At 33.6% G+C, this 27,180-nt stretch overlaps 1 protein-coding gene across 1 annotated transcript in view; it reads right to left on the bottom strand.

Annotated features, from left to right (window-relative positions):
* The window catches only part of LOC113504403, a 117,000-nt gene extending 90,703 nt beyond the window's left edge, over window positions 1–26,297 (bottom strand). The window contains exon 1 of the mRNA XM_026886659.1: window positions 25,193–26,297. Within this exon, the coding sequence (XP_026742460.1) occupies window positions 25,193–25,208 (16 nt within the window). The 5' untranslated portion in view covers window positions 25,209–26,297. The remainder of the gene's footprint in view (window positions 1–25,192) is intronic.
* Between the last annotated feature and the right edge of the window lie 883 nt (window positions 26,298–27,180).

Genomic DNA, 27,180 nt, shown 5'->3' with positions numbered 1-27,180 from the left:
ACCACGTTCTTCAGACTCTAACTATCGTTAATCCTCTTTTAAACTTATATTTCTTATCCACGAATCTAAGAAATATACAGTTTGTGAAAACTCTAGGAGGAAATGTTTCCTGATAGGAAATTCAGTTTAGTTTCTTCTAGTTTAAAATGGAGTTATGAAAGTACGTGGTGCGCTAACTTCTTCAAATGTTAAATATGGGACAAAATATTTATAACTTTTAGTTAAAATAAAATAAATCATTTAATAGGTTTTAATTTTTCTCATCCTCAATATAGAACCTGTAGCTGTACCAAACCCAAAAAATAATGTCTTGAAATTCAAAATTTAAAAGTTTATTTCATGATCATATGTCGTAATATTCAATGCAGATTAATATATTTCCGATTAACCTCCAAACCATAAAACACCTCACACAAACAAAATATTTTTTGTTTATATGAAGATATTATTACATCAAAAATGTACAACGAATCAAAAATTTATGGCGATCCGGTCAACGATTCGAGTATTTACGATATTTGCATTAATAAATTCAACGTCAAAAAATGACGCAAATATTTCAAGCCTTCACGATCAAATAAATACGACATCACAAAACAATAGGGGTGCTGACACAAACAAAATAGTCTGACAAGGGAGAAACCTATTCAAATTTGAATACATAAATCTTTATTATAATAAAAAACGTGCCTTCTGTTTTCAGGTAAAATAATAATATATCTTTTAACTACGATTAAAAGTCGGAAAGTGATTGCTTGCTTAGTTAAAACAAGGTAATGACGCCATTGGATAAGTCGAATGTAGTTATCTAATATATAAAATTATCGTGTCACGATACACGTTACCGTACTCCTCCGAAACGCCTTAACCGGTTTTTACCAAATTTAATATGCGTATTCAGTAGGTCTGAGAATCGACTAACATCTATTTTTCATACCCCTAAGTGTTAAGGGTTGCTCACACTAAAAAAAAAATATTTTATTTTTTGGACGAAATTTTTTGTTTTTATTTTTTTTATAATGTGGCATTAAAAATACATACAACTAGAAAAAGACATATTCGGCAGAACAACGTTTGTTGGGTCAGCTAGTAACTTTATAAAAATCGTCCAAAAATTTTCTCCAATCTACATGACAAAAAACAACTTAGTTAGCATACCCGTTTCGTCTGTGATTATTATTCCAATGTTATTCAACAGTTACCGAATGTACACTGAACCGTCAGGGCTATTCAAATTTCATAATGTCTGGCCGGTCCGTACTTCGTTTTAATCCGTACGCCATGTTGTTTTAGCGGAGCTGTTGTTTTTGTCATGCGATATGCGCCGGAATATTTGATGCGATTTGAGTAATGTCTATGGTAAACGAGGTTGTACATTAACCAGACCGAAGAGTTTTTTTTATACCACAATTTACGGTTAATAATTTGGTTAAAGAGGAGGGCTTTTAAGGATCTTGTATTTTGTTGGTAGTTGAATTAATGAGTAGGGCAATTTATAGCTAGGTGTTTGTGTAGATAGAAATAAAACAATACAGGACATTCTTTTTTTACTTCTGGTGCAAAATGCCAATAAGCATCTTTTTCTATTTAATGGTGTCTCTCTTTTCTTTAGCTTTTTCTATATAAAAGAGAAACTTGTGTAGCTTTCACTCACATTCGTTAATGAGACACTCCATTACGATGTTCACCACCGCTGGTTAGAGAACCGAAATCTCAAAGGCATTGTCACTAAAATAGCGGACGAAAGATAGCAAGAGAAAAATCCCCTAGATCACACAATTCGTTCTGTAAGTGCCCTTGAATTCAGGAAGTCGATCTTCTTTGCTTTATCAAACGAACGTCCCAAATGAAGATTGCCGAATCACGGTCTCCACCCAAGAATAGACATTTTTCTTTTATTTATTTTATCTTTCTCGTAAAAATCTTCTTGCTTATAAACGGTTCTGGTAAATTACGTTTTCTTTTCTAATTAAAGATTGGATAGGGTGTCATTTTTAGTTTGATCAAAATAGGAGTAAGTCGAAATAAACATAGAATGTTGAAATTAAAATATGAATTATTTGAGGTCACCTCGTAAAATAAGGGTTATGGGCTACATATCCTCCAAATGGTTCGAGCAGCGTTAAAACATATTTTGCAGTCATAAATTGTTGAAGTTTATGACTTGGCTTTATTGATACAGGCGTATGTCAGAAATCCAGGTGAATTATGAGTTTATCTTAAGCGAAACCAACTAAATTGTATGGTATACCACACGAACGTATTTCCCTTGTGAATGCGAGTTTATTTGAAGCTAAGAGTCCTTAACAGTTCTTGAGTTTCAGTTGGCCTCTCAAGTTCTGACTGATGTACTTGACGGGTAATCGGGTGAGTGGTATTTCGCCAAGTTAAGAGAACAACCTGTAAACCTTGCATATTAAATAATCAGTTCATATTTGAGGTTATTTTAGCGAAAGAGAGAATCTATTACGTATTATTTGGAAAATGTTGTAATAAATTTAATTAATGATTTATCTGCAATGAAATAAATATGGCAGTATATAAGGTAGCTGATTATTATTTTGTATTTTAAAGGTCTTAAAGGCTTGCAAAAAGGGAACAAATTTTGCTCTAATGATGTGTTTTAGAGCTTGATGCAGCAGAAAAGCAAACTAAGTGTCAGTGAAACAATAAATGCTGTACTAAAACATAAATCATACTTTCCTAAAAAAACATATTTTCTTCGTCGCACGTATTACATGGAAATAAATTTCACAGCGTTACAATTTTATGCAAAATTTTTGCTTAAAAGATACTTTACTATTAGGTAATACTTTGTTATTCCAACGACTGCCATAGGTATGATTTCAGAATATACAGAGTGTACACAAACTTCACTACGCATGAAATCAGAAATCGAATTTGGTTTGCTATCTATTCGATTACCCTATGACCCCCAATCAAGGACCTTAATGAGTTTTCCAAAGTCCGAATCCAGCTAAATTGCTTCCCCTTAGCTCGGAAACCTTGGTTCCTCCTTGCTTGGTACCAAAGCTCTTCGTGAATTATAAACATGATTGTTGTTTACTTTCCGATAGAGATAAAGTAAATAGAATATTAAATTAAGCTAAGACAGGTTCATAAATGATAAATGTTCTCTATAACTCTACTCGGAACTGAAAATGTTTAAGTGTTATTTTTTTCAGTAATTATTTTACAAGCTGAAATACTCTAATTTTAATTATGGCGCTCAATTAGTTTTGCTTAATAGTTTATACAGGGCTAAAATTATTATTTTTTGAAACCAGATGAAAAAAATAATAAAAAAATACAGTCGAATTCATAACCTCATCCTTTTTTTAACTTGGTTAAAAATAGTTTTATTCTTTTCCTACATTCTGCTCTGAGAAAAATGAAAATCCTTTTCCACTAAATTCTTTTAACCCCTAACTGCCGAACGGAATGGTATGCGAAAGTACAAAGGTTATTTATAGTACCTGGCAACACCGATAAGAAAAGGCTTAAGTGGGACCTTCGTAATGTCAGTAAAATGTTACCGGCCTTTGTTTCTTATCTCTACTATCTTCAGACTATTCGATTCTGTAAAACGCTACCTGAGAAATAAAAATGTGTTTACGTAATGATGTTGAATTTGCTGAGAACATTTGGCTTTGCATTAGAAGAAAAGTTACGAACTTATTTAAGTTTAAGTAATTGTTGGGATTAAATGTATTATTTCTTTGGATAAAACCGACCCCAACATAACTTGGAAAATTCTAGGCCGATGATGATGATGTGTTTGGATAAAATACAACGTTTACCCCCTGGGCTGGTCCCATGTTGTCTATAATAGAAAATCGTGGAAGGGGACGATTCTAAGTAGTTGAAGACAGTTGGCTAGTTAAAAATGGAAAACTATAATGTTGTCGAAAAATTTTATAGCTTTCAGCTTTCATAACTATTGTACACTACAAGATACACTTTTGCCAAGCTGAGGGCGCCGCTATTACCTCCTATACTATCAAATCATCTAAATAATCAATTATTCTAAGCCATCCATCAACTTTGAAATTAAATCCTCTCTTTGATTATTACAACATGATACCAACATTTTCAAAAGACACTTCATCATCGAAATTAAACGTGAACAAACAATTTGTATCTCCGAAGCCTATAGGAGTTTTGTTTCAAAGAATTCAGCAGGAAAGTTACTTGGAAAACCGAAAGGTATTTTTGAAGTTAAACCCTATACCACGAACTCTTCAAATAAAACAGATACGTTCGTGAAAGCAGGATAGTGCTCTACAAAGCATATAGCACCATCTCGCTTCCACAGGGCAAAAGTCGCACTCCAAGTTTAAAGTAAGCGGGCAGGAGGTCTTATAACTCGTTTTGTTACGTGCCATCCTTGCTTTAATTAACTGAAAGTCGAAACTCTCGCTTATTACAAGTAAACGGAGGTAACTATTTCGAAAATTCTAACTTCGAGTTGTAATTAATATTAGGGTGGTACTGATGGTACAAATTACTTCTTCTTACTCTTTGACATTCGAGTGGCTATGAGAACAGTATAGTTTTGCTTTTAATCAATTTAAAATTTGTTTTTTTTTATGAAAAGTTGATTTTTGCTTGCAAATTACACTACTTCTATTTCAAGCTCATATCAAATCGATTTAAATAAATAATTATGACAGAAAGCGCACACTCATAATAATATATCATTACGGTCGATGTTCAATTTCCGTTTCTGTTCTCTATTGCAAAGTCGAAAAGGATGGACAGTAGTATTCTATCACATATATTGGTTCCTATACTATCTTTTGCAGATCTGAAAACGTCTCTAGGAAACGAAACAGTTCCGGTCTCAACGTTCTAAAATTTTCTAAAATGGTCTCTACATTCTGTTACTGAAGCTGCACCCTCAATAGTGCGCCAGATGTTTGGCCAGCGTTTCCGAGACACGTCACAACTCACACGTTCCCGACAAGTTTCCAATAAGGAACTACACAGAGCTGATAATACAATAAGTTGAAATGAAAATGTTATTATCAGAGGTGTCACCTTGAGAAGGGTGAGTAGATCAGTGTAAATTTATTATTTTTGTAACTTGCAATTTTGGTAATATATTGAATAGGAGATGGACGCCAAAGTAAGGATATCATCGCCGAGGTCGTCGGCGACGAAGGTGGTGCAATGATCTAGTCAAATACGCAGGGCAAACGTTTCCAAAAATCGCAAAGGATAAAGAGTTCTGGAAGAGAAATAGGAGGCCTTTTCCTAGCAGTGGTATTAAGGCGGCATTAAATTATGCCTAATTATTGATTTACCCTCTCAGAGTCATTTTTTTAAGGTTATCATTTAAACAGAAAGCAGATAAGAGGGTGGATTATTTGCTTAGAAATTTTCGAAAATATAATATAAAAAGCCTTTCAGACAGGATACACGAGGTAATTTAAGTCTGGCAAGCGTGGATTTTACAGCTTTTAGCACTGGTTACATTTACACTTTAAATCGCCGAGTTTCAGCCGCTTACGTAGCTTCGTTTACCAGCAAGAACCTAAGGTCCATACACTACATCATTAAGTAGGTGCTTTGTGCCCAAAACTTTGAGTAGTTTATAATCCTATTTAGGGATTATATTCCTTTTAGAGGAGTCCTTATCCACATCCTCGCATTTCTCTTTGCGTTTGTAAACGTTATTATAGTTAAGTTTTAGGAGGTGCCTGCGCCAGACGTTTTATTACACGTTCTAATGTTTGTTCTGTGTCAAGAGACTCGTATGTACGTGGAAATAGGCTGAATATACCAACGCTTGTTTGTCATTTTGGTATAAATTTATTCTAATTTATACAAAAAGCTTAGGTAATAGGACGGTCCACGTGTACTTGCATGTCGGCTATAAGATATTAAGAGTCAGTCTTAGTTTTTAAGCCACATATTCAGTGTTTCTAATTTTATTGGAGGACTCTGTCCTATTTGCCACAAAGACATAAGCACAACACAATCAGACCACAAAAGAAATATTCTTTAAGCCACTTCAATATTATGCTTAATGGCTACTTAAACGCATAAAAGCTTATTAATAATTTTGTAATGTTCTCGAACTTTATCTTCAGTATTAACATGTACCTCAACATTAACATCAATAAATAACGTAAAGTTAGTTTATCGTAGCACTTTAATGTCTATTAAAATTAAAACCGGTTAAGTGTGAGTCGCACTCGCGAAACTTAGGGTTCTGTATGTATGAGGCAAAGAAAACCAAATCGCTTGGTTAAAAAATAAATTTGGTGGTGTTATAAATTTTAAAACGCACGAAAACGACTTCAAAGAAATTAGGTGCTTAGTTTTAAAACATTCAACAAGACGAAATTACACTCCTATCAACGCCTATTTAACAAATTGGATGCTAATTCAAGTAATGTTGAAACGTCAGTGGTACTTGAATGAGGAGTGGAAACACGGATTGCAGCCTAAAGAAGAACTACTTAACGGTTTTACGTGATCTTTGACTTGTTTGGATTTTTTTTTTGGTAGACTGTACGAGTATAAAAATAATCTTCATTATACTGTAATACAAAATAGTCACAATTTAATTTAATCCTTTTCGAAAACCGCCTTATTAGTGTTGATAGCACTCAATTAATACGGAATCATTTTTTTTTCTACCCGTTCGGATGATGACTATCATTACACAGGTTGACATGCAGATAGATAAACATGTCAAAGTTATAATACCTCTCTTTTTGCATCGGGGATTTAAAACAATATTTATTGGGGATTTAAACCGATGCATATTTATGAAAGCCATAAAGTGTAGATAAAGTTCTGTGAATTACAACACCCACTGCCCCGCGCTCCTCGTGCAAACAGGAGGCACTCAAGCCAGTTAGTGGCCGGCAAATTGTGAAGAGATTTTATTTCACTTTAAATTAATATTTAAATGGGCGTCAAAATGTAGCAGGTTGAATGTTTAAGTTATTTGGTTTTAAAATGTTGATTCTCTTCGCGTTAATGGCTAGTGTACATATTTTTGAGTGTAGGTTGCGATAAATGCAAACTGATTTTATATTGAATGATAAAACGAATGGCTTGTAATAATTGTATTAAATAATCACTTTGTTGAGTCTTTTAATGATAAATGGAACGAAATGGAAGCAGAGTAGAGCAACTTTTGTAATGGAGTGGGAAAAGAACGATTCGGAAATGCAGGAAATAATTATAACAGCATTGCTTTATACATAATAATTTATAATATAACGAATTATATTTTTAAAATAGTCACGTTTTCAGGAGTAATTTACATAAAGCATGGTGTTTTTCATACAAAATTAACGGTCATAATGCATGGTTTCAAAAAATCTGCAACAAACAGACTAGTGTTTGCGTGTTAACCTCAAAAGTTCTATATTAATGAACCTATAAGTTCTATATAAGGTAAAGGCGGTTGCTTATAATAAGTATATTAATTTAAATTCATGAGTGGGCCAGTGTTTGTATAAAAATAAAGATATTTCTTTTTACATTTTAAACAAAACTGCATTTACATTTTAAAGTTTGCAAAACTATTTAATTATGGATAATAGGTTTGAGTTACACTTGCGTTTTGTAACATTAATTATCAATTACAAAAAAATATGATGGGCAACAAATGTTATCATAGATTTATTAGCATTTTATCCAACTAAAATATTCCTTAGGGTGCTGGTGGTTTGATAAGAAATGTATATGTTTATTCCTTTCTACTGAACTGTATCATCTTATCTTTGTCAAGAGTACTTTTGACTGGCCAATAACGGTATCAAAAGTTCACCCACCAAACCTTCTAGTCTCGGCACGTATTGCCTGAGTCTAGATGTCTTGACTTGATTGTTTGTGAAATCCCCCGCGACAAAAGGATTAAATACCGTACAACGAGACTCTGTTTTTGTATTTACACGAATGACTTAATCTTGCTTATAAATTTTAACTGTGAAACTAATTATAATTATACCACTACAACATATAACTAACGATGTCTAATAAGATAATGCAATTAGTAACGTCATTAATAATAATATATTCCAACTTTAGAACTTCTTATGGTTAATGAAGGGAAGTTTTAATAACGTTACGGTTACGTGTGAAACTTTCGCAATCCTAGCTAAATTGAGCTTGTTATTAAATTTCTGTGAGGACCTACCTACGTACTAATTATTATGTCTACTAGATGATAGCTAGGGAGTAATAGTAAGAGTTCATATGCTTATTAAACAAGATTTTTTAAATGCTCAGTTGTTGACTACGGGTGTTACGGGTAAAGGGTGGAAAAAGGACCCTTTTCTGAGGCACTGCTGTCTTTTTTTCGTTTCTCTCGACTACGGTAGATAGACGCTTCAAAGTTTTTAATACATTTTTTTTACTACACATTCCAAGTAAAATAGGGATTTAGGGAAATCAGAGATTAGAAAAGGTTTTTTAGTCAGAACTTTGATTAGACCCGTGGCTTATCCACAAATATTATAACTAAAAGTTTCAATAATCAACAAGTTAGAGTTCAAAAATCCAGAATTGCAAAAATATAATATCACAATCACCCATTCCTCTAATCGAATTCCACAAACAGAGAATAACGAACAACACAAGGACACTAATACAATACCAAAAGGTTGATTAAGCCTAACACCGAAACATACCAAAAATAAATTTACTACAGTATTGAGTACAATATTCAATTATAACCCTCCAGCAATAAACGGACAATGAGCCACATATTATCATATCACTGTCGCAGTAAATATTCCCTTAGCGATCAATCCAAATGACTTATCGCTTGAAGATCACGCTTGACAAGGGTACTAGGAGGACAGACGCTGTAATAGTTACGTACGATATGACGTGGGCCCTGAATAGAATGAATGAGCTCCTATTTAGGCGACGTTATTGGACGGCAACATGTGTGTTGTGTGTGTTAGGTTTTATGTTCTCCTGGTACTTCTGCTTCACAATGGTGCGATTTACTGATGGATTTTGATGTACTCGTACGTTCGCGGCCGTTATTGCGTGCGTACCTTATTGATATATTATACAAATGATTGCTGTTACTGACTTACTAATTCACATTTTGATGACTATCCATAACATTAGAAACCATCTTTTGAACTGTGGATATCAATTATAGAAATTGCTAAGATTGTGATACCACAACATATTGACATTTCCCAAAGCCAAAAACATATTTCCAAATAATACCCAATACCGACTTCAATCTAAAACCATCGAATAAGTAAATATTTATTTTCAATCTACGGATTATTTGTGCTGACACACTGACAAATATAACTTGGGTTTATTTTTAACATGACGTCGTAACAGTTGCGTGATGGGCTGGACGCATTGGACTAATGGGCGTTGTGACACATTCGGAAAAGGGTGGTTTTGACAGTTTCAACTAAAAATATTCTGGTCATAATTGGGAAGAACACGCAACTAGGTTGTACAGGTATTGCTACTAAAAATACCAGTATTGACGGTACAATGATTTTAAAGTTCTGACAATTTGATATTTTAAAGTTATTTTTACTTTCGTTGTAAAATAAGAAAATTGTTCAAAAATACATTTATGATTTAAATATACATCTGTAGAATTTTCATGTTCATGAGATTACAATCTGGACGGACTTACAGACAAAGCAGTGTCAATCAATCGCTATAAAAGTCGTCAAGAGTATGTGTATTCAATTATGGGTGTAATGTATGCACACTCCCAGCCGGCAGCGACGCCGATGAATTTTTCGATGCTTTAATTTAATTTAATATTTTTTTGTTTTTTAACTTGTAAATTTTTAACTCTGTAAAATTGTAAATGTAGATTTTATTAAGAGTCGAAATTCAGATTAAAAAAAAAAATATGGGTGTAATTTAATTTACCGAATGTTTTTTTTTTAAATGACAGTCATTGTGATAAACGAATTTTGAAACAGAAACATTCAATAAGGCTACTAATTCAATAAGGCATACTACACAAGCAAATTTTCAATTACTATGTCATGTCATTTCGGTAAACTCCATACGACTGCAAAAGAAAGCTTACTAAGAGTCAGTGATTAATTTATATCTATTATTCCGCTCACTGGCGCGGCAATGTCGCTCTCAGCTAACCTTGGGCTACTTTCACAGCAATATTTCGTAAATATGTATACTACTTTCACTAAGACTTCATATAGTGGGAAGTAAATAGAACGAGTTCCAAAGAGTTTATGCTGGTTAGATCTTGGTGATTACTTATAGATAATTTCGATTAGTTTTAGACGAACAAAAAACTCTGTGATGAGATCTAAATAAAGTATGTATTTCAATACTATAAACTTGTGTTCCGAGTGTTTGAGTATTAGACTAATTAAAATATTATTAAAATTAAACTTTGTCATTTTAAATGGCGAACAAAATTTAAGGGTAAATTTTAATAAATACATAAAAATTCTGAGGTAAACCACGTTTAAAATTTCCTACATTGTGACTAGAATCACGCCTAGCTCTTGAAAAAGGTCACGTAACGGGTCATGCAAACATCATATTCTCATATAATACTGTTTGTATCACCGGGGAAATCACGAACTGAAAATATTTTTATAACTCTAATAAAACACTGGACTACCAGTACTAGTGATTACATTCTGTTTGTACGTAGCAACACGTAGCGACTCGTAGCGACTCGTAGGTAAGTTATATTGGCTTTGTTAGTAGTTTCCGTAGCAAAATAATAAAATTCCTCAGTATTATACGCTACGCTGGTCTACAGTAGAAGCAATTCACCTTACGTTATTGCTGGACTAACTTACTACGGTGTACGTTGCTACGGCGTAGCTTCGTAGCAACTCGAGTTGTTTTAGGATATTACTTGCTACTTTTAATTACGAATATAAAAATGTTTAAAATCGAGTATAAAAATGTTAAGCTGCTACGGAGAGCATAATAGAGTAAGGTAGAGTAGGGCAAGAAAGGGGTGGACCGAGATGACTAATCGAAGGGACCAGCGAAAAAGATTGTCGCAATGCGCAGGCCCTAAATAAAAGGAAACCGGAACAGGAAAATTATGTTGCTCTGATTAAAAATCCATAAAATGACTATTTGTTAAACAATATAACTTTGGTTTATTCAACAAAAGGGTAAGAATATGATAAATATTTTTATTATTAAAAGCAAAATATTCGAGTTAAATAAGGTCATTGTGACTTTTTCTTAATTCTATTTCATATCACGTTTCGCAATGTGTGTTTTTCACAAGATGCGATAAGTCGAATTCCCTCATTGACCTTTTAACAACAGCCTTATCTCTATAGGCTGATAAAAGAGGTTTTATCGCGACTATGTAATGCTTCTTATCTACCCTTGTACCTTATCTAACAATTATTAGCTGAAAAGGTCAAATGAGGTCGATTATCAAGTGCTTATCTTTTTAAGGCAATTCTGAAAATGTTTTTGTGATCTCATTTTATATTCAGAACAGAACTGTATCTACTATTATTTTGCTAAAGCCTTTAATCTTTTGTTTTCTATATAACACATTGTCGGAATTTAGTACACTGTGTGATTATTTAGTAAAAAGTAGTTGATTTGTATATAACTAGTTTATTTTTATTAATGCTTACGTAATTCAAATAATTCACCTCTGCTTGACTAGTCACAGTCACAATTCATAATCACACAATCAGCAGGCAGGAAAAAAATCTATATCATTCTAAAAACCCTCCACTCATTTGTCTAACACACAACAATGCGATATAATACAGCTGGTATGTAATTTCGTGTGTCGGACCGAGGCCTCCCGAGGGCGTCGTTAAGGTAACGTTTAGCTCAACTTAAGGCTCACGGCATAAATGTTCTTGATCCGCAACCATTACAAGTGTGCTTTAGGGAACGAATTACTCCAATATTCACAGATAGAGCTTTCGTTTGTTAAAATTGTTTTATTTATGTGTTGAGCTTCTGAAATTTTTTTATATCATATTTTATAATGTATGACGATTACTGTACGTGCTGGACCTAGCAGTTTACTAAAAAAATATAACTTTGAAGATAAGATGGCTTGTGTCAACTTTTAGTAATCGAATTTTCTCGACATTACAATAAACATAATATTAAACTTAATTTGCTGAAAAACATTATCATGCCCATCTTTTAAGTAAAAATGTTTAAAGACTGCAAACAATAAAAAACATCGACTCTACAAAAAAAAACAAAAAATATATTCTTCATCAATCACCCTACAAAATTTAATCACTTTCTCTCTCCCATTATTCATATAAATGGGAAAATAATAAATGGGCGTTGAAACCAAAACCTCTACTCATGGTGATAAGATCTCCCTGTAAACAAGAGAGATGAGAAATTAGGTCAAATTTCAAGTCAAAAGTCACTTTAGTTCCTCAACGATGGTTCTTGAGCCTTCGTCACATTGACTAAGCAAGCGAATATTGTACTAACATGGTTTTAAAATGTATGTAGGCTTTAATAATTTTACTGTAGAGTTTGAGTTTCGCGTGTAGTCTTTACGAAGTAGTTTTAAAACTTGAGTCGTTTTAATATAATTCAGTAACTCGTATGATAATGTTTTAGATTTATTATGTATGCTATGAACATTAGCTCCATGTTACGTAATTTACTAAGAATCGTACGTTTAAGAATTCTATGGTTTCATTAGATGGAGATTTGAAAAGACGACGATCTTTTTTCTTTTTTTCTTAGATTATCACAATTTCGTTGAAACCGATCCATCTTACTATTCTGTAAAGTATTATGAACATACAATTTTATAAAAATCACATAAAGTACATTTAAAAATAATGAGGACGAAAATTATTCTCAAGCATGTCGTTATTATAACTGTGTCACTCATTCTCGCCCTCCTTCGATCGATTGCAATCATTTCTTGTATATTTTATTAGTAGCAGAATTATTTACAGAGCCATCAACAAATGGCAACCCTTATATCGACACCTCACAATTATTATGCCACGTTTACCATTTAAGTCACTCAAGCCTCAAAATCAACCGTCGCAGTAGCAAAAAAAGAAAACCATTGAAAATAATGAATTGGACATACAACGGCATATTATCCTATTCAACACCCGGAATGATGTCAAAAAATTTACACAGACGGCTCGCGAATCACCCAAAATGTTTTCTGTATAGCAATCTTGAAGAAGGTTTATTTAGATTAGCGTCTCGTCAACTGCCTCTCTATATTCATGACGTGCCTTCGTCGGCACTTTTCTGGGCAAACTCGGGAATATATATAATTTCGCAAGTTCTAAGCAATCATTCCAACGCTTTGATATCAGGCAATCATGCGGCTCAATATGATACACAAACAATCCTTATACTGTGTATTTATTAAGTTCAATTTCGATTGAATGTAGAATAAAGTTACTGAAAAATTATTTTTATATTCATCCTTCTTTTTAAACGATACAAAGTTTGTTCGCCATACAGTAGCTTTAGATCAAAGCGGCATATAAAAGCCTGACTTCAAGTCTGAGAAAATATAATAGTTTACAAAGGAACCATGAAACAAGACACTTGTATTGTAAAGTGGATCCTGCTGAGGCTTTTGTGTATCAAATGGAACTTATAAGGAATGGTTCGCTCGGAAAATAACGGAAAATCATAAAAGTTCGAACTCAAGGGTTTCGCTTTGTGATTCGTAGTTTATTACGTAACTGTTTTACGTCGAAATATGACTTAGAATTTGTTGATATGTTACGTAGAACAAATAAGAAGCAATCCAGATCACTTAATCATTTAATCCATTCGAAAATGCAATGTCAATTAATAGGCTTAAAATTATCGTCAAGTAGTGGTTAGGGTTGCTGAGGGCCAAAAGGATAACTACTCCGAATGAGTCGAGTCCTACAAGTACTTAATCGATTTTTTCTTTTAAATTGGGTCATGCGCGTATTAAGCTTTAGCCTATTTAAATCAAAAACTAGCTGAGATGTTACAAACTCAGCCTTCCCTTTTATAAAATTAGATCCAAAACTGAACAATACTCACATAATACCAATTTTCTGTTCGAGTAAGTCCTAAACAAAAGCCTTAACGTTGTTGTTAGAACAAGAGTCAATTACCGAGTTTTGTCTTAATAAACGAAATTGGACTTAATTGACATTGTTTTCTCGAAACAGAGATAAATACTGTCGACGCATTTCGGAAATCTCGTTACAACTTACTGAATGGTCTCCTTAAGGCTGTACTGGAACATTTGTTTTGTCTTAAGGAGTAGCTTTGGGGACTAAAAACATGACTTGAGCAAAAATGTAAAGCCTTTTGGGGGTTAATAACCATTTAAATGTAGAGCCTTTTGGGGGTTAATAACCATTTAAATGTAGAGCCTTTTATTTCTAATATCAATTAAATACTTTCGAAAATAGATGTAAATGAGTATTTAACATCGTTATTTGTGTTCTGAAACAATTTTTTGTGAATAATTCAAGTGCAAATAATTAACCCGTACTCGTAACAAAGGAAAAATCCTGTCGCGTGGGAGGTAAAGAGAGCTAATAATAAAACATCAAATAAAACACCTTTTGTTCTAAAAATAAGACAATACAATAATACCAATGTTTGTTCATTAAGTTTGAAATAGCTATAATGGGTTTAAGGGCTTAACCCATTCAACAAGGATGCTATTTTACTTTATGTTTTGTAAAACAAACGAAATAAAATAGACATGATGCCAACGTCTGGACATTTATAAACAAAAATCACATATTTTTTAAACGTTCCCTTTTACGATAAACCATAACAATACACCATATTAATATAATTGTGAAATAATATACACGTTATGAAGCTTAAACCGTCCTTACTATTATTTATTTTTATCCAATCTTGTATTTATGTGGTGAGCAATAAAGAATATTCTATATATCTTAATATTACGGCAAATATAATATAACTTACTAATACCAAACTTAATACAGAAATATCTTATATAATCAATTACTATCAAAGCCGTCGTGAAGCTTAATGTAGACAATAATACTTGGGCCGTCAATAGGCAATGAATTTTAACGAGATTCCCAACATTTCGAAGATTATTAATACATCAATTAATTATCAGAGTAGATCTCAATATGGGCTTAGTAATTTCTCTATCACGATTAGTTATATAGACTCATAGAAATGTCAATTCACACGCAATGAAATTAATGTTCTGTCGTGAATGTAAGAACTTGGTGTTTTGAGCTATTTCGGTTTTTGTGTTTTTTTTCCTTATTAATATGTAACGTAACGTAAAAAGTCATCAGGCACTATGAGAGCAGCCGAAGATAGATCTCGATGGAGTGCTCTTAGGGAGAACACCTACTGCTTATGTCCAGCAGTAGACGAATATGGGTTGATAGTGATAATGTGTTACATAGCTTAAAAAATACATACAACCAAAGCATTTTAAAGCATTCCACTTTCGTTTTAAAAAAAGAAGACATGGAGAAAAAGAATGGTATATTTGTTTTAAAATTGTTTTGTGTAGAGATTTATCTTACAAAGACACAAAAAGAGAAATATGCGATACGAAAAAAAATAACTAAAACTCAAAATAACTTTTAACCCTATCCTCTTTTAACCTCTCACCCTCACCATTATCGTTTTTCAAGGCAAATCGATCTCTAACTTTCGTGCAATGTTCCACTAATAACATTATTTCCAGAAATTCAATGTTCGTATACCTCACACTACGGCTCTACAAAATCAATGACGTCATTCAAGACAGTAGTTCACATAGCTAAAGGCCACCAATTCAGTAGGGCTGTAGGACTGTAGGGTAATTCGAGTGAACGTCAAGATCGTACCGTACCATTAATATCACTCGGTGCGTCGTTTGTATGGCTTATACTGATGTTTTTGGGACCAATTCCTTTATGCGAAGGCTTTCGCCAAGGTTAAGGTAATCTCTTGATTAAATCAACGTAATGCTTTTGTTTTTTCTTGGACGGTGTTCGTGTGACGTAATTGTTTTGCATCATTGTTCGGAAGGTAAAAAGCACCACTTTACAAATTGCTGCTGCCACACTGCCACTTCACAAGGCATATAAATAAATTTCAAATGATGGTATTCGACATTTAATCATTTTATTTGCACTTATAGGAGAGGCAAATATGCCATATATGTACTGATACATTTTCATCGTTCTATTCAAGAACTGAGCGATATAGGTAGCCACTTATCGGCTTAAAAACGGTCAACGATATAAAAATGCCACCAAACAGGAATGACAAGCTAAAAACATCGAAAAAGAGTCAGGTTAGTTGAATCCAATTCAGTTGATAGTGGATTAACTAAAGTGAAAAAATCAAGGGGTTTTCAATAAAACACGGCCGGTGTTGATCGTGGGTTAGAGTAAATGTTGTTCCAGCGATCCCGAAGCTTAATCAAAGACGAGTGTAAACAACAAATAATGTGGAAATGGACGCCTCTGCTGAAGTACTGAGAGGTGGTATTGTTCTTGGGTAATTTTTAAGGTTGAGCCACAAATAATATTATATTACTACTTAACTCACTCTCTTACGTACTCTTTCACGCAAAAACCACTGAACAGATTTAGACGAAACTTAGTAGGGAAGTAGTTATAACCTGAATTAAGACATACAATAGTTTTTATCCCGTTTTGATGTTCCCTTGGGGTCATTTCCGATTTCTAGCTCGGCTGACTTGACTACGTAAAACAAGTTTATACAACACCCACACTATAATTCAAGATTCACAATCTCTATTAGAAACTCATTTCAAAAATAACGGATAAAACCAACTTTTTGCGTAGGCGAAGCAATATTTTTGTAATGTCCATCTCCAAAACATGTAAGGATACAGCCTCGGGCGTAGCGGTCCGAGAGGATATCCTGCCCACACGTACTGCCGGCCTATACCCACTGGAAGCTATTTCAAGCCTTCAACTCATCTCATAAATCTATCCAAGTAAACAAATAAAGGTCCCCCGACTTTCCGTGATTTGGTCAACGTTAAGGAAAATGTTGGTAGTTTTTTGTACGTGAATTCTGAAATAAAGTTAATGTATTTCAGAATTGCTGTGCTGCGAGACTCGAATAAATATTAACAATTCGTGCTAATTTTAAGTATAAATCCTTTATCGTTATCATTTTCCTCAAAAAACCTTAGTTAATAGTCATTGCCAGTCAAAGTACGAGACAAGATGCTCTAAGTCTAAATGAAATAATTATGACGGGGAGGAAGAAATTGAAAGAAAAGATGGTCGTCATACAATTATCGGAAAAGGATTTAAGTACGCGTGCAACTGAAGGGGGATATTGGATGCAAGTAATATGACACTGTTACATGAGCATGTTCACAACTTTTTAGTAAAGAAAAATATTTTTGTCTAGTTGTCGTGGTTGCCTTGCGGTTCCAAGCATTGGCTCGTATTCTCTCAGAAATCTGAAATTCAAAATCTATCTAGCAAGGTGATCAATGCTCAAAACTTTCTAGAGAGGAGAGGCCTGTGCCCAGCAGTGAGATAACTATTAGCTGGTATCCAATAACTCTCGTAGATTTCTCCACCCAAGGCAGAAAAAGCAGCTGTTTAAGTCTTAAAAATCATTTGTAGAATTAAATTTAAGACATACATCAACTATTTTTTTGAGAAGAACCAGCAAAAAAATGACCTAGTCTTCCGTGACACATTAAACACTTATAATATTACACGCAGGTAGTTTTTTTGACACATAACATTACCTAAACGCCAACAAACAACGTACTGAAATAAATTTCTCTAACCGTTTGTGTAAAGCCCAGAGCTACATCACCGCAAGCCCGCATTATTCAAGAAAATGTTTTATTATAATCCGGGTAAAGTCTGGGAAACGTTTGCAACCTCCTTTGGTTCTCAAGGGCAAAGCGAAGCCTTAATTGGAATGTTGGCTACCTGCAATAACTGCCTTTGAATCTTTTTGCTCTAAATTTAAACAAAAGAATGAAGAATGACTTATTGAAGTAAAATGGTTCGATGTCACCAGTCAGGGGTATGCAACATTTTTTGAGAGAATATTTTATTTTTATTCGCTTGTCGTCATTCACATTAATTTATAATTTAATGGTGCCTATTGATGTTATACATTATTTTTATGGTAAATCAAGATATTGAAAATGTATGTAAATTAAAAACGTGCTATCTATTTTCGTTGGCCGAAAAGGCTTGAGGGCGAAGGGTTAAACGACCAAATATTTTATTTATAAACCCCAACGGTGTGAGGACGTGCTTTATGGTGATCTAAATTTGATGCTGATTGATTTAATATCTAGACATTGTGAATGATAATCGTTATTTTTGTATCGTACATCTTGTATAGTTGAAAGTATTATCTGACTGAATTGTAGATATCTATAATGTTAACTTAAATTCGCATTTAAACAAATCACAGAAACCCCAAATTTAATTAAAAAAAAACAATTAAAATTAAAAAAACGTAGACCTAGAATTAATTTTCAATTTATAAACCGCTACAGCAGCAAATAATATACGATATTTTATTACATAACCATAATTTTCATGCGGCCATTAAAAATTGTTTGCTTTATTCAACCGCCATTCATATTTAATTTATACGGGCAATAAACATAACTGGACCGTTTTGTTTCTTAACAATGCCTCTGTGATTTTAATTATAAGTACGGCTAAATATTTTATCATCAATAGTTCACGATACACAATTTAATTTAGTTTCGTAGTACGATCACATCGAATGGACCTACTAATTTCTAATATAAAAAAAGGTTTGCAGTAGAAAGTAGACCGAATAGTAGACTTATATTATGTCTCCGTTATCTCATTGCTGACATAGAGCTTGCAAAAGACGCTCTTCGGTAATAGTCAGGAGTACCTTTTTGACGACTGACTGGGTATCTGAATCTGAATATCAGTTTACCTGATATTTAAAAAAAAAATTGAACGATTTCATCCTGCTCCCTTGTCAAATTCTTGGTACTAGGACACAAGAACCATCTGCGGTCTGTGGCCGGTGAATTGAAACGCGTTGTCTCGCACTGGTCAAAATGCAGGAGAAGTTGAATGGCGGTTCAAGTTTAGTCGGTAACCGTCTATCACTACCCACTTCTTACCCCGAGGACTGACCATGAGGATTCCCCCATGCCTTCCAAAAAAACGTCTCATCTTAGGTCTGGTTTGAAATATTCAATATTGAAGCTAAATTTCATGAAACCCCAAATCGACACTTTACTAAACACAGAGCTGTTATTCAATATTAGGCAGAATATCAAGAAAATGTTTTTGCAAACGACCAATAGGCATTACCATAATCTCTACCGTCGTCAAATAAGAGCGATAATCTTTAAAGTTTAGGATTCAACGCTAAATTGCCTCTTAGGGCATATAACTCGTACGGAGAGACTCGGTACGAGTTCTCCCGGCAATTCTGGGACGATAACACGAGTCAGTGTTAAACGAGTTCTTAAGAAAAAGATAAGCGAGATCAAGTTTCAAACATTGTTAAATGAAAAACCTAAAACGTCAAATGTCTTGGTCATGAATCGAGCGATGTCGTTAGAATTTTTAATCCACAAAAATTAAAGCAGAAAACGTTTCTATAAAATGCTCTTTGAAACATTAAACAAGTTCAAATAGAGATTAACTCGAACTGATCAAGATCACATACATCCGTATAACCTGCCCTAACTCTAGATGAGATAATCCTAAGAGCTGTTGAACTTTTGATAGCTTTCCACGAACGTATAAAACGTTTCTTGAAGAGCTTCAGTATAAATTTATTACTTTTTCAAAAGAGTATCTCGTGTGAAACTTTCTTTATACTTATGAAGCTTATAACACTAAAGTTTCCAGCGCTTAAGATTTTTTTTACTTTAAAGTTAAACATTAATTTATTGATCTGTGATTTTTAAGGCGTAGTCCTCTTGAAGTCTGTTATAGATTTTATTGGATCTATTAATAATATACTTAACTTACTTATATCACATCTATTCAATTAGTCTTGGGTGGCTCTGTTCACGTGACTTAAACGTTTGTGAAACACCCGCAACACAACGACTAAATTCTAATTGCTGTGATAGTCGTTTTTTTAAGTGAACAAATTGTCTTAGAGATTGCATTGATTGCTACACCAGACTATAGACTATAGACATACAATTTGATATGTGTAGATCATCAGTATGATACCTACTAAAATATAATTTATGAAAATATGAAGCAATTATCAAGAGCCACTTATTTCACATTTCACTAAATTCATAAATCTTTTCCATGAATATATTCAGACGCATTACACCGTGTAAATTCATTTTATAATTCATATCGCTTGTGAGTATTCACGCTGAGTTACTTTTCAACGAACCATGTATTTTGTTGTCTTGTTAAAGAATCCCTCGGGTGTTTCCTTTTCATACAAAGATCTGATATTATCTCGCGTTTTATTTTCAGCCTTCACATTATATTTTGAACGTTATGTGTGGACTGGTTTTGTAGGTACTTCAGATCTGGGTAGAATTGATGTTGAATTGATGTGCATTTTAAAATGAAAGAAATGATAGTAAAAAAGGACTTAAATATATCAGAAATTAAACTTTGTTTTAAAAACAGGCTTTAATTTTCTTTGCGCTCTTAAAGAAATTGATATAAGGTAACGTGTCACGTAAAAAATAAACAAAACGGGATTAAAAATAAAAGGCAATAAAACCCTTTTAACTATGTAGATTTGAGTACTGCTTAGTGCTAATGAGAGTCGGGTTATTGACTCAATAAAGTATTTAGTTAATTACGTGAACTCTAAGCGAGCACTATTAGAGTCATTTGCCGAAATTCTCTCGTGGGACAATGGTTTAGCAAATGCCACTATAACTTTATTTAATGGGATTTTATAGTGGGCGTCTATTATAGTCGTCATTACTGTCCAAATTGCAAAATTAAATTTAAAACATGTAGTAAATTTTGAATGGGTCGTGACAGTGTAAATAAATTGTCCATACGATCTATGTAAATGTGTCCCCACACTTTTATGTCTAAAACACAATACGAAATTCATTAAATTTTGAATAAGGTTTTTCTTTCAAGTTGTACAAGAGTCTTCGTGGATTAATGTTACGTTAACCATTCTTAGATACCACTGACAAACTGCGTAAAAACATACTGATAAAACAAGGCTAAAAACTAACTAAAATCGGAGATTACAAACGTACATATGTGCGTACATATTAAGGTAACCCAATCTATACGATCATCGGTCTACAATTAAATCATTTTCAAAAATTGTATTCATATAAAGGTATAACAGTAAGTCCATAATCGAAATAAAACAAAAAAATGCAACAAAAGCTTTAAAAGCAATCGAGCAACTCGAAGCTTCGCTAAAGTGACAGTGATCGTTGCTGCTAATGTCTGTCTGCATGTGTGAGTGGATGATAAATGGATGTAGACAAAGATGTACGTTAAGGGCGGTAGATGGAAATAAAAGCACTCTGATGTCCCTGACGCTATGGTAATCATAATTTATTACCCCTATACGTATTACTTAAAAAGAGTTTTTCTTCTATAACTACGTCCTTGACGAACTATAAGAGTATTTTAAAAGGTTGTAAGACGTAGCGGGATAAGAGTTAAAATTTTAATCACATTTATTTTTGGCTTCAAATTTTTAGGTCATATTATCAAACATTTGGAGTTTCGAAACTAAGAGCTTTCATGAAATTAGCCAAAAAACCTGTTGAAAAACCAATTGCTAAACTCGGTGTTATAGCTCACATGGTCCTGTAGATAAAGCCTAGTGTCAGAAGAACAAACAGAGCCAGAGCGTAGAACAAAAGGAGCCTTAGTTATAGATGATGTTTGCCTTTTGGATACGGTGCCTTAAAAAATTTACATTATTTATGCCTGTACCAAACTTAAGCTTTTTTTAATTGAGAGGAGAACCAATCTGTGAAAAGTCGTTGAGAGCGTTTTGAAAAGCATGCTGTGCCCGAGCATTACTTACTTACTCCCAGTTGGCCCAGCAACCCAAAATTTGTCTTGGCTTCAGATACGGGAGAGCACCACTTCACCCAAGCATAAAAGCCGTTTTAGACAAGAATTAACATGCAAGTTGCGGCACATTGACGTCAATTGTCAACCACTTTTGTTGCTATTGCCGTATCACCCAGCAATGTATTGCAACTTGTACGACAATTCTCGCATCGTCTAAAAAAGCCTTTAATATATTCAAAATCGACTTTGTACGAACGAAAGTTGGCAGACAAGGTTAGTTAAAAAATTAACACGGAATTTATGCATGTTACATAAATACTTTTCACATCAGAATTTTGTACTAAGCTACAAAGGATTTTAAAACATCAGCGCCTAAAAGGAATATTTACGAACAAATTAATTAAAAAAATTTCGTCAAAGGCTTTAATTTTCGGTTTTAAATTTAGCTAACTACCCAAACATACCGAAAATTCTCTTCTGTGAACGTCTCTCTATTAGTTGCACTTAAATCTAATAAGTAGAGATTTTACAGTATAGAATTACTTTATATCATTGAATTCAAAAATCATTGGAAAAAGCCGGACAAAAGTTTTACTCAATTGTGTTTTAAGTACTGGATAATTTTTAACTCAGAAAGAAGAAAATATATCAAATTGTTAAATAATAATACCAGCATATAAAAGTAGGGTAGGAAAATATTTTTAGAGATGGAGAGATCATTGATCACCACGCACACTGAGGGCTAACGATTTCAGATATCCCCATATCATTTATCGGCAGTATCTTAGAAATAAATAAGCAAGCAGTAGTAATCCTTAAAAAATCCTTCTTAAATTTTTTTTCCAAGATAAGAATAAGAATAAGAATAAGAATCTTTATTTGCAGAGACACGGTATTAGGTTAGTATCGATCCTGTACCTCGCATATAGAAATCGCAAGGCCGCCACAAGAAAATTCGATAAAAATCTAAGAATAATCAATCAACCCATAATTGCTATTTAATTAGTGTCTGTAGCAGCAAGATCATACTTTCGATCCTATAAGCTTCTTTTGATTGGCAAAGCAATGGCCCTCAAGATTACGAAGGTTAGACAAAGGTTCCACAAAGTTCAGGGACCCAGACATCCCTATAACCTTACAAAAATGGTTTTGCTAATAGAAAAATGTCTAAGCCTAGTCAGCATTTTATAGAAAACTAGCTGACCCAGCAAAAATAAAACCAAAAAATTTCGTCCATAAAATAAAATATATTTTTTTAGTGTGACCAACCCTAAAAAAAAATTAGTTCAACTTACAACAACTTTCTTAACTCCTATTCTCAGACCTACAAAATATATTATGTATACAAAATTTTATAAAAATTGCTCAAGCCGTTTCGGAGGAGTACGGTAACTAACATCGTGACACGGGAATTTTATATATTAGATGAATTATTAAATTAAGATCAGAATTTATCTATTTACAATATCTATATTATTATCAACATTGTTATCTTTATCGTAGCTTAAAACATTAGCGTAATTTAACTAAGCTTAATTTTATGAACAAGTTTTAGCACCTACTTAAATTATTGAAAAGTAAAATTTCTAAACAAAAAGGTCGCTTATTAATGAAAGGATTGCGTATGCGTTGTATTTTGCGTTGTATGCGTTATTGCGTTTTTTATGACGGTTACAGTATCCCTTAACAAATCATTTACAAAAGAATCTTCATTTAAATCGTTATTAGCTCATGTGCTCTCTGTTCTTTATCAAATAAACTTGTTTGTTTTTCAAATGTGATTACAATACTTCATCCTGTATAAGTGTAATATTGTGTCAGTATGTACGATCAGCAACGAACGTGAATTTAAATAATCTGATTTTCAAAACTGGAACAATTAATAAGCCCAACATATTAAGCTTGACACTAAGTTTAGTAAAAACAGACTATAAACCAATTCGGGAACAGTCAGTAAAAAAATAATCACTTTGTTAATCGAATTGTGTTAACCGACTTCTCCTGCCAACCGTACCCATTGTACACAGGGTGTATTTTTTTATATATATTAACATGCCACGTATGATGCCCACTAACACAGTTTACCTATATTTTGTGATTATAAACTCTTTTAAGTCCTTGTTTTCTTTTAGAAATAGGACGCAAAAGAGGTAGGACCCGACTATAGGATTAGTTTCAGGTCAATGGGCAGCGAGCCGATAATTTCCCTGCGACAACCTGATTTACCTACAAAAAGCTACACCGTATACCTACCAGCACTGCAGAGGTAACTGGCGTCATAGTTCAAAGAGGCTTAGGTAACAAGGTTTAAGTGTCTAAAGTGCAAAGAGAACAGGAATTCCAAAAAAAATGGTTAAGCATGGGTTATAAACTGGTGACAAATGAATTTGAGTGGGTGGGTATGCTCAGTTTTTTTTTGTCATCAAACCCATTTGGTTACCGTCAGTCTACTTAGGTATAAGGAACCCTCTGTGCCAAGATTCCCGACTCGCACCTACCCGGTTTTCTAACTTAAAGGACTTTATTACGTCTTAAAGAAAGATTAGAAATAAATGCAACCCTTGTATGTAGAACTCTGTTTTGCTTTTATAGCTATTAAGTTTAGCAGGTCGTGCCAAACTCCCTGAACGACGTTTACTAGACGGTATCGGCACGTTTTGAAAACGAGAAGATCATGCCATTATTAGGGTTCCGTACCAAAAGGATGTAAGCGGAAACCCAGTACTAAGGGTCGTATCTAATGGAACGTGATAGTGAAAATTTTAAAATCAGTCAATGAAGCCTATTGAGGTATACGGCTAGACGTCGGATGTCTGACAGACGCAATATTACAATTAACATAATTAATTAATAATGTCATTAGTAGCGTAGGTAATAATATAGGTTATAAAGATCTGATGATGACTGTACAATATAGTATAGTGAAGAATGTCGCAATGGATAATCAAAATAATAGGCCGTTTTCCAGGTATTTTTAAAACGTAATAATATTGACTAGGTTCAAAAAATTCAAGATAAAAAGTTTATAAAAAAATAGTACCCACACATTGACTGCAACGTAAAAATAATTATATCATAAACATTTAAATCAGGCTTACCTTTAACTTGAGGTTTAGGAAGAACCTTATAAACAAAATGAAATAATTTTCTGGGACATAAAATTTCCATCACCACAAATACCCATAAATTAACCACAATCTTATTAAAGGAACCTGTATTAAGGGCCTTACCTTTAGATATTCTCATTTTGAAGACGCGTCTTCGCTCCACACAATCACGGTCACAAGGGTTTCATTTTAAACAATTTAAATATTAATACGACGACAAATATTCAACTATCTTTAGTCTAATAACATTCTAAAATAGTTTTTAATGTCTTGTATCATTTCTAAACTACCCGGTGCGTGTTTCAACTATACAACCTCATTACATTTTCATAAATAACCCGCTGATTAGCAAAAGAGGACTTGCTTTTGCGGTAAATGTCAAGAGAGAGTGCAACTGAAAACAAGGTTGGGGTTCTAGCGCGGGAAAACGTGTCAAGGTTATACTGGCACTTGAATGAGAACGCGGCGGACACCGCAATCAAAACGTAATTGCAGTACGCGATCATGTAACATACGTGCACATACGAACAAATTTTACAACTATTGAAACATTATTTAGTAAATAAATAACCACGCAACCAGGCATTCAAAAACATTTAACACTGAAACTTTACCTAAACACACAACACTAGTTAGTCTTAACGTAGTCGGCCGCGAATACATCGAAACAGTGAGTTTTGAGTCGCGGTGCAACACTTTCGAACTATGGCATTTTAATTTTTTTGAATTTCCCCTCCGTGAAAAGCGACCGCGCGCGATGCGACATCCCTCCCCCGAGCACCGAGTAGACTGGGACCTGTGTCGTCAGAGGACGCTGCGCCGCGAAATTGGCGCAATTTCGACGCATGCGCGATGCATTTGCGAATCGGCGGGACCGCTGCGACCCGACGCCCCTCGCTTGATAGAAAAATCGAGGACGTAATATGACGTCAAACACTTGTACACAATATGGGTTAATCGAACGTAACTAAAGGAACTTTCGGATCTGATAATAATGTCAGATTTTGCTTGCATTTTACCTGAACGAGGTGTTACGTCACCTCGCCGCTATGCTACCGTGACCAGAGAGGCAAGTGAGTGATATTATGTATCTCTGTCTCTTCTCTTTTAGTATGAGATTCTTCCTGTCTTTATCACTCTTCAGCTTTCATTATTTGTATAAGAAAAACATACATATCTCCTTTCTTAATCCCTGTGGGGGCAGAGAGTGATTGTTTTGAATCTTTGACTTTGGTCGGCCAAGGAAATTAATAAGGAAATTTCTCTATTCCTAAGTTGATCGTATCCGAAATTTTTAATGGTAGATAATATTGAAATTAGGCAGTGAATGTGAAATACTGTAATTATCCGAGGCGTAGTTACGCCTTGCACATTAAATAGAATAACGTTATGTTTTTGCATTTTTGGACGAAATAGTGTTGACGTACGGTGTCCATATTCGAATTTGGATATATTCTATGTTTAAGTACGTCCTAACATATTGTTTCTATTGGTGAACCTTAATAAACCAATGCGAATTTCGAAGACTTTGAAATTTAAACTAAAAAATAGTACCTACCTAGTTTCTGGTTTTAAATCTTTGTTTGTGCCTGTACTTAAAAAGTTTTACTTAATTTTCTCTGCTAAAGCTGTTTTCAAATTTTAGAGCATTAAATTAAAATGATGAATTGGATCGTTTTGACATTAGTGTTAACTGAAGAATAAAGATGTATAATGATAACCTTATTTTCTTAGAACATCTGAAAATGTGCAAACATTATACATTTATTATACATTCTGCTTGAAGATGTCATTATTTGATGTTTTATGTGGGTAGTAATTTATTTGAAGTCAATCGAATAGTCAAAGGGCAAAACACTTCAAAAATACTATTTTTTATTCATAAATATTATCAAACCTACTCACCCAGACTTGTAACTTAAAGTTCAAATTATAAATATTTTTAGGTAAACCTTTGTTGTATATCAAAGACTGTACTTAACAATGGGGTCTTGTAATAACATTTAATAGATAGCTACTCATTTGCGAAAGAACAAAGGTTGTTAGAAATAATAAAGAAAATGCTTCTAATTTAATAAGGCTCGGCGAACAACCTAAGTGATTGAACTGGT

The sequence above is a fragment of the Trichoplusia ni genome, chromosome 22 (genome assembly GCF_003590095.1).
Source record: "Trichoplusia ni isolate ovarian cell line Hi5 chromosome 22, tn1, whole genome shotgun sequence".
Lineage (NCBI taxonomy): Eukaryota > Metazoa > Arthropoda > Insecta > Lepidoptera > Noctuidae > Trichoplusia > Trichoplusia ni.
Note: the sequence above shows the minus strand (reverse complement) of the source record. Positions and strands in the feature narration are given on the sequence as shown.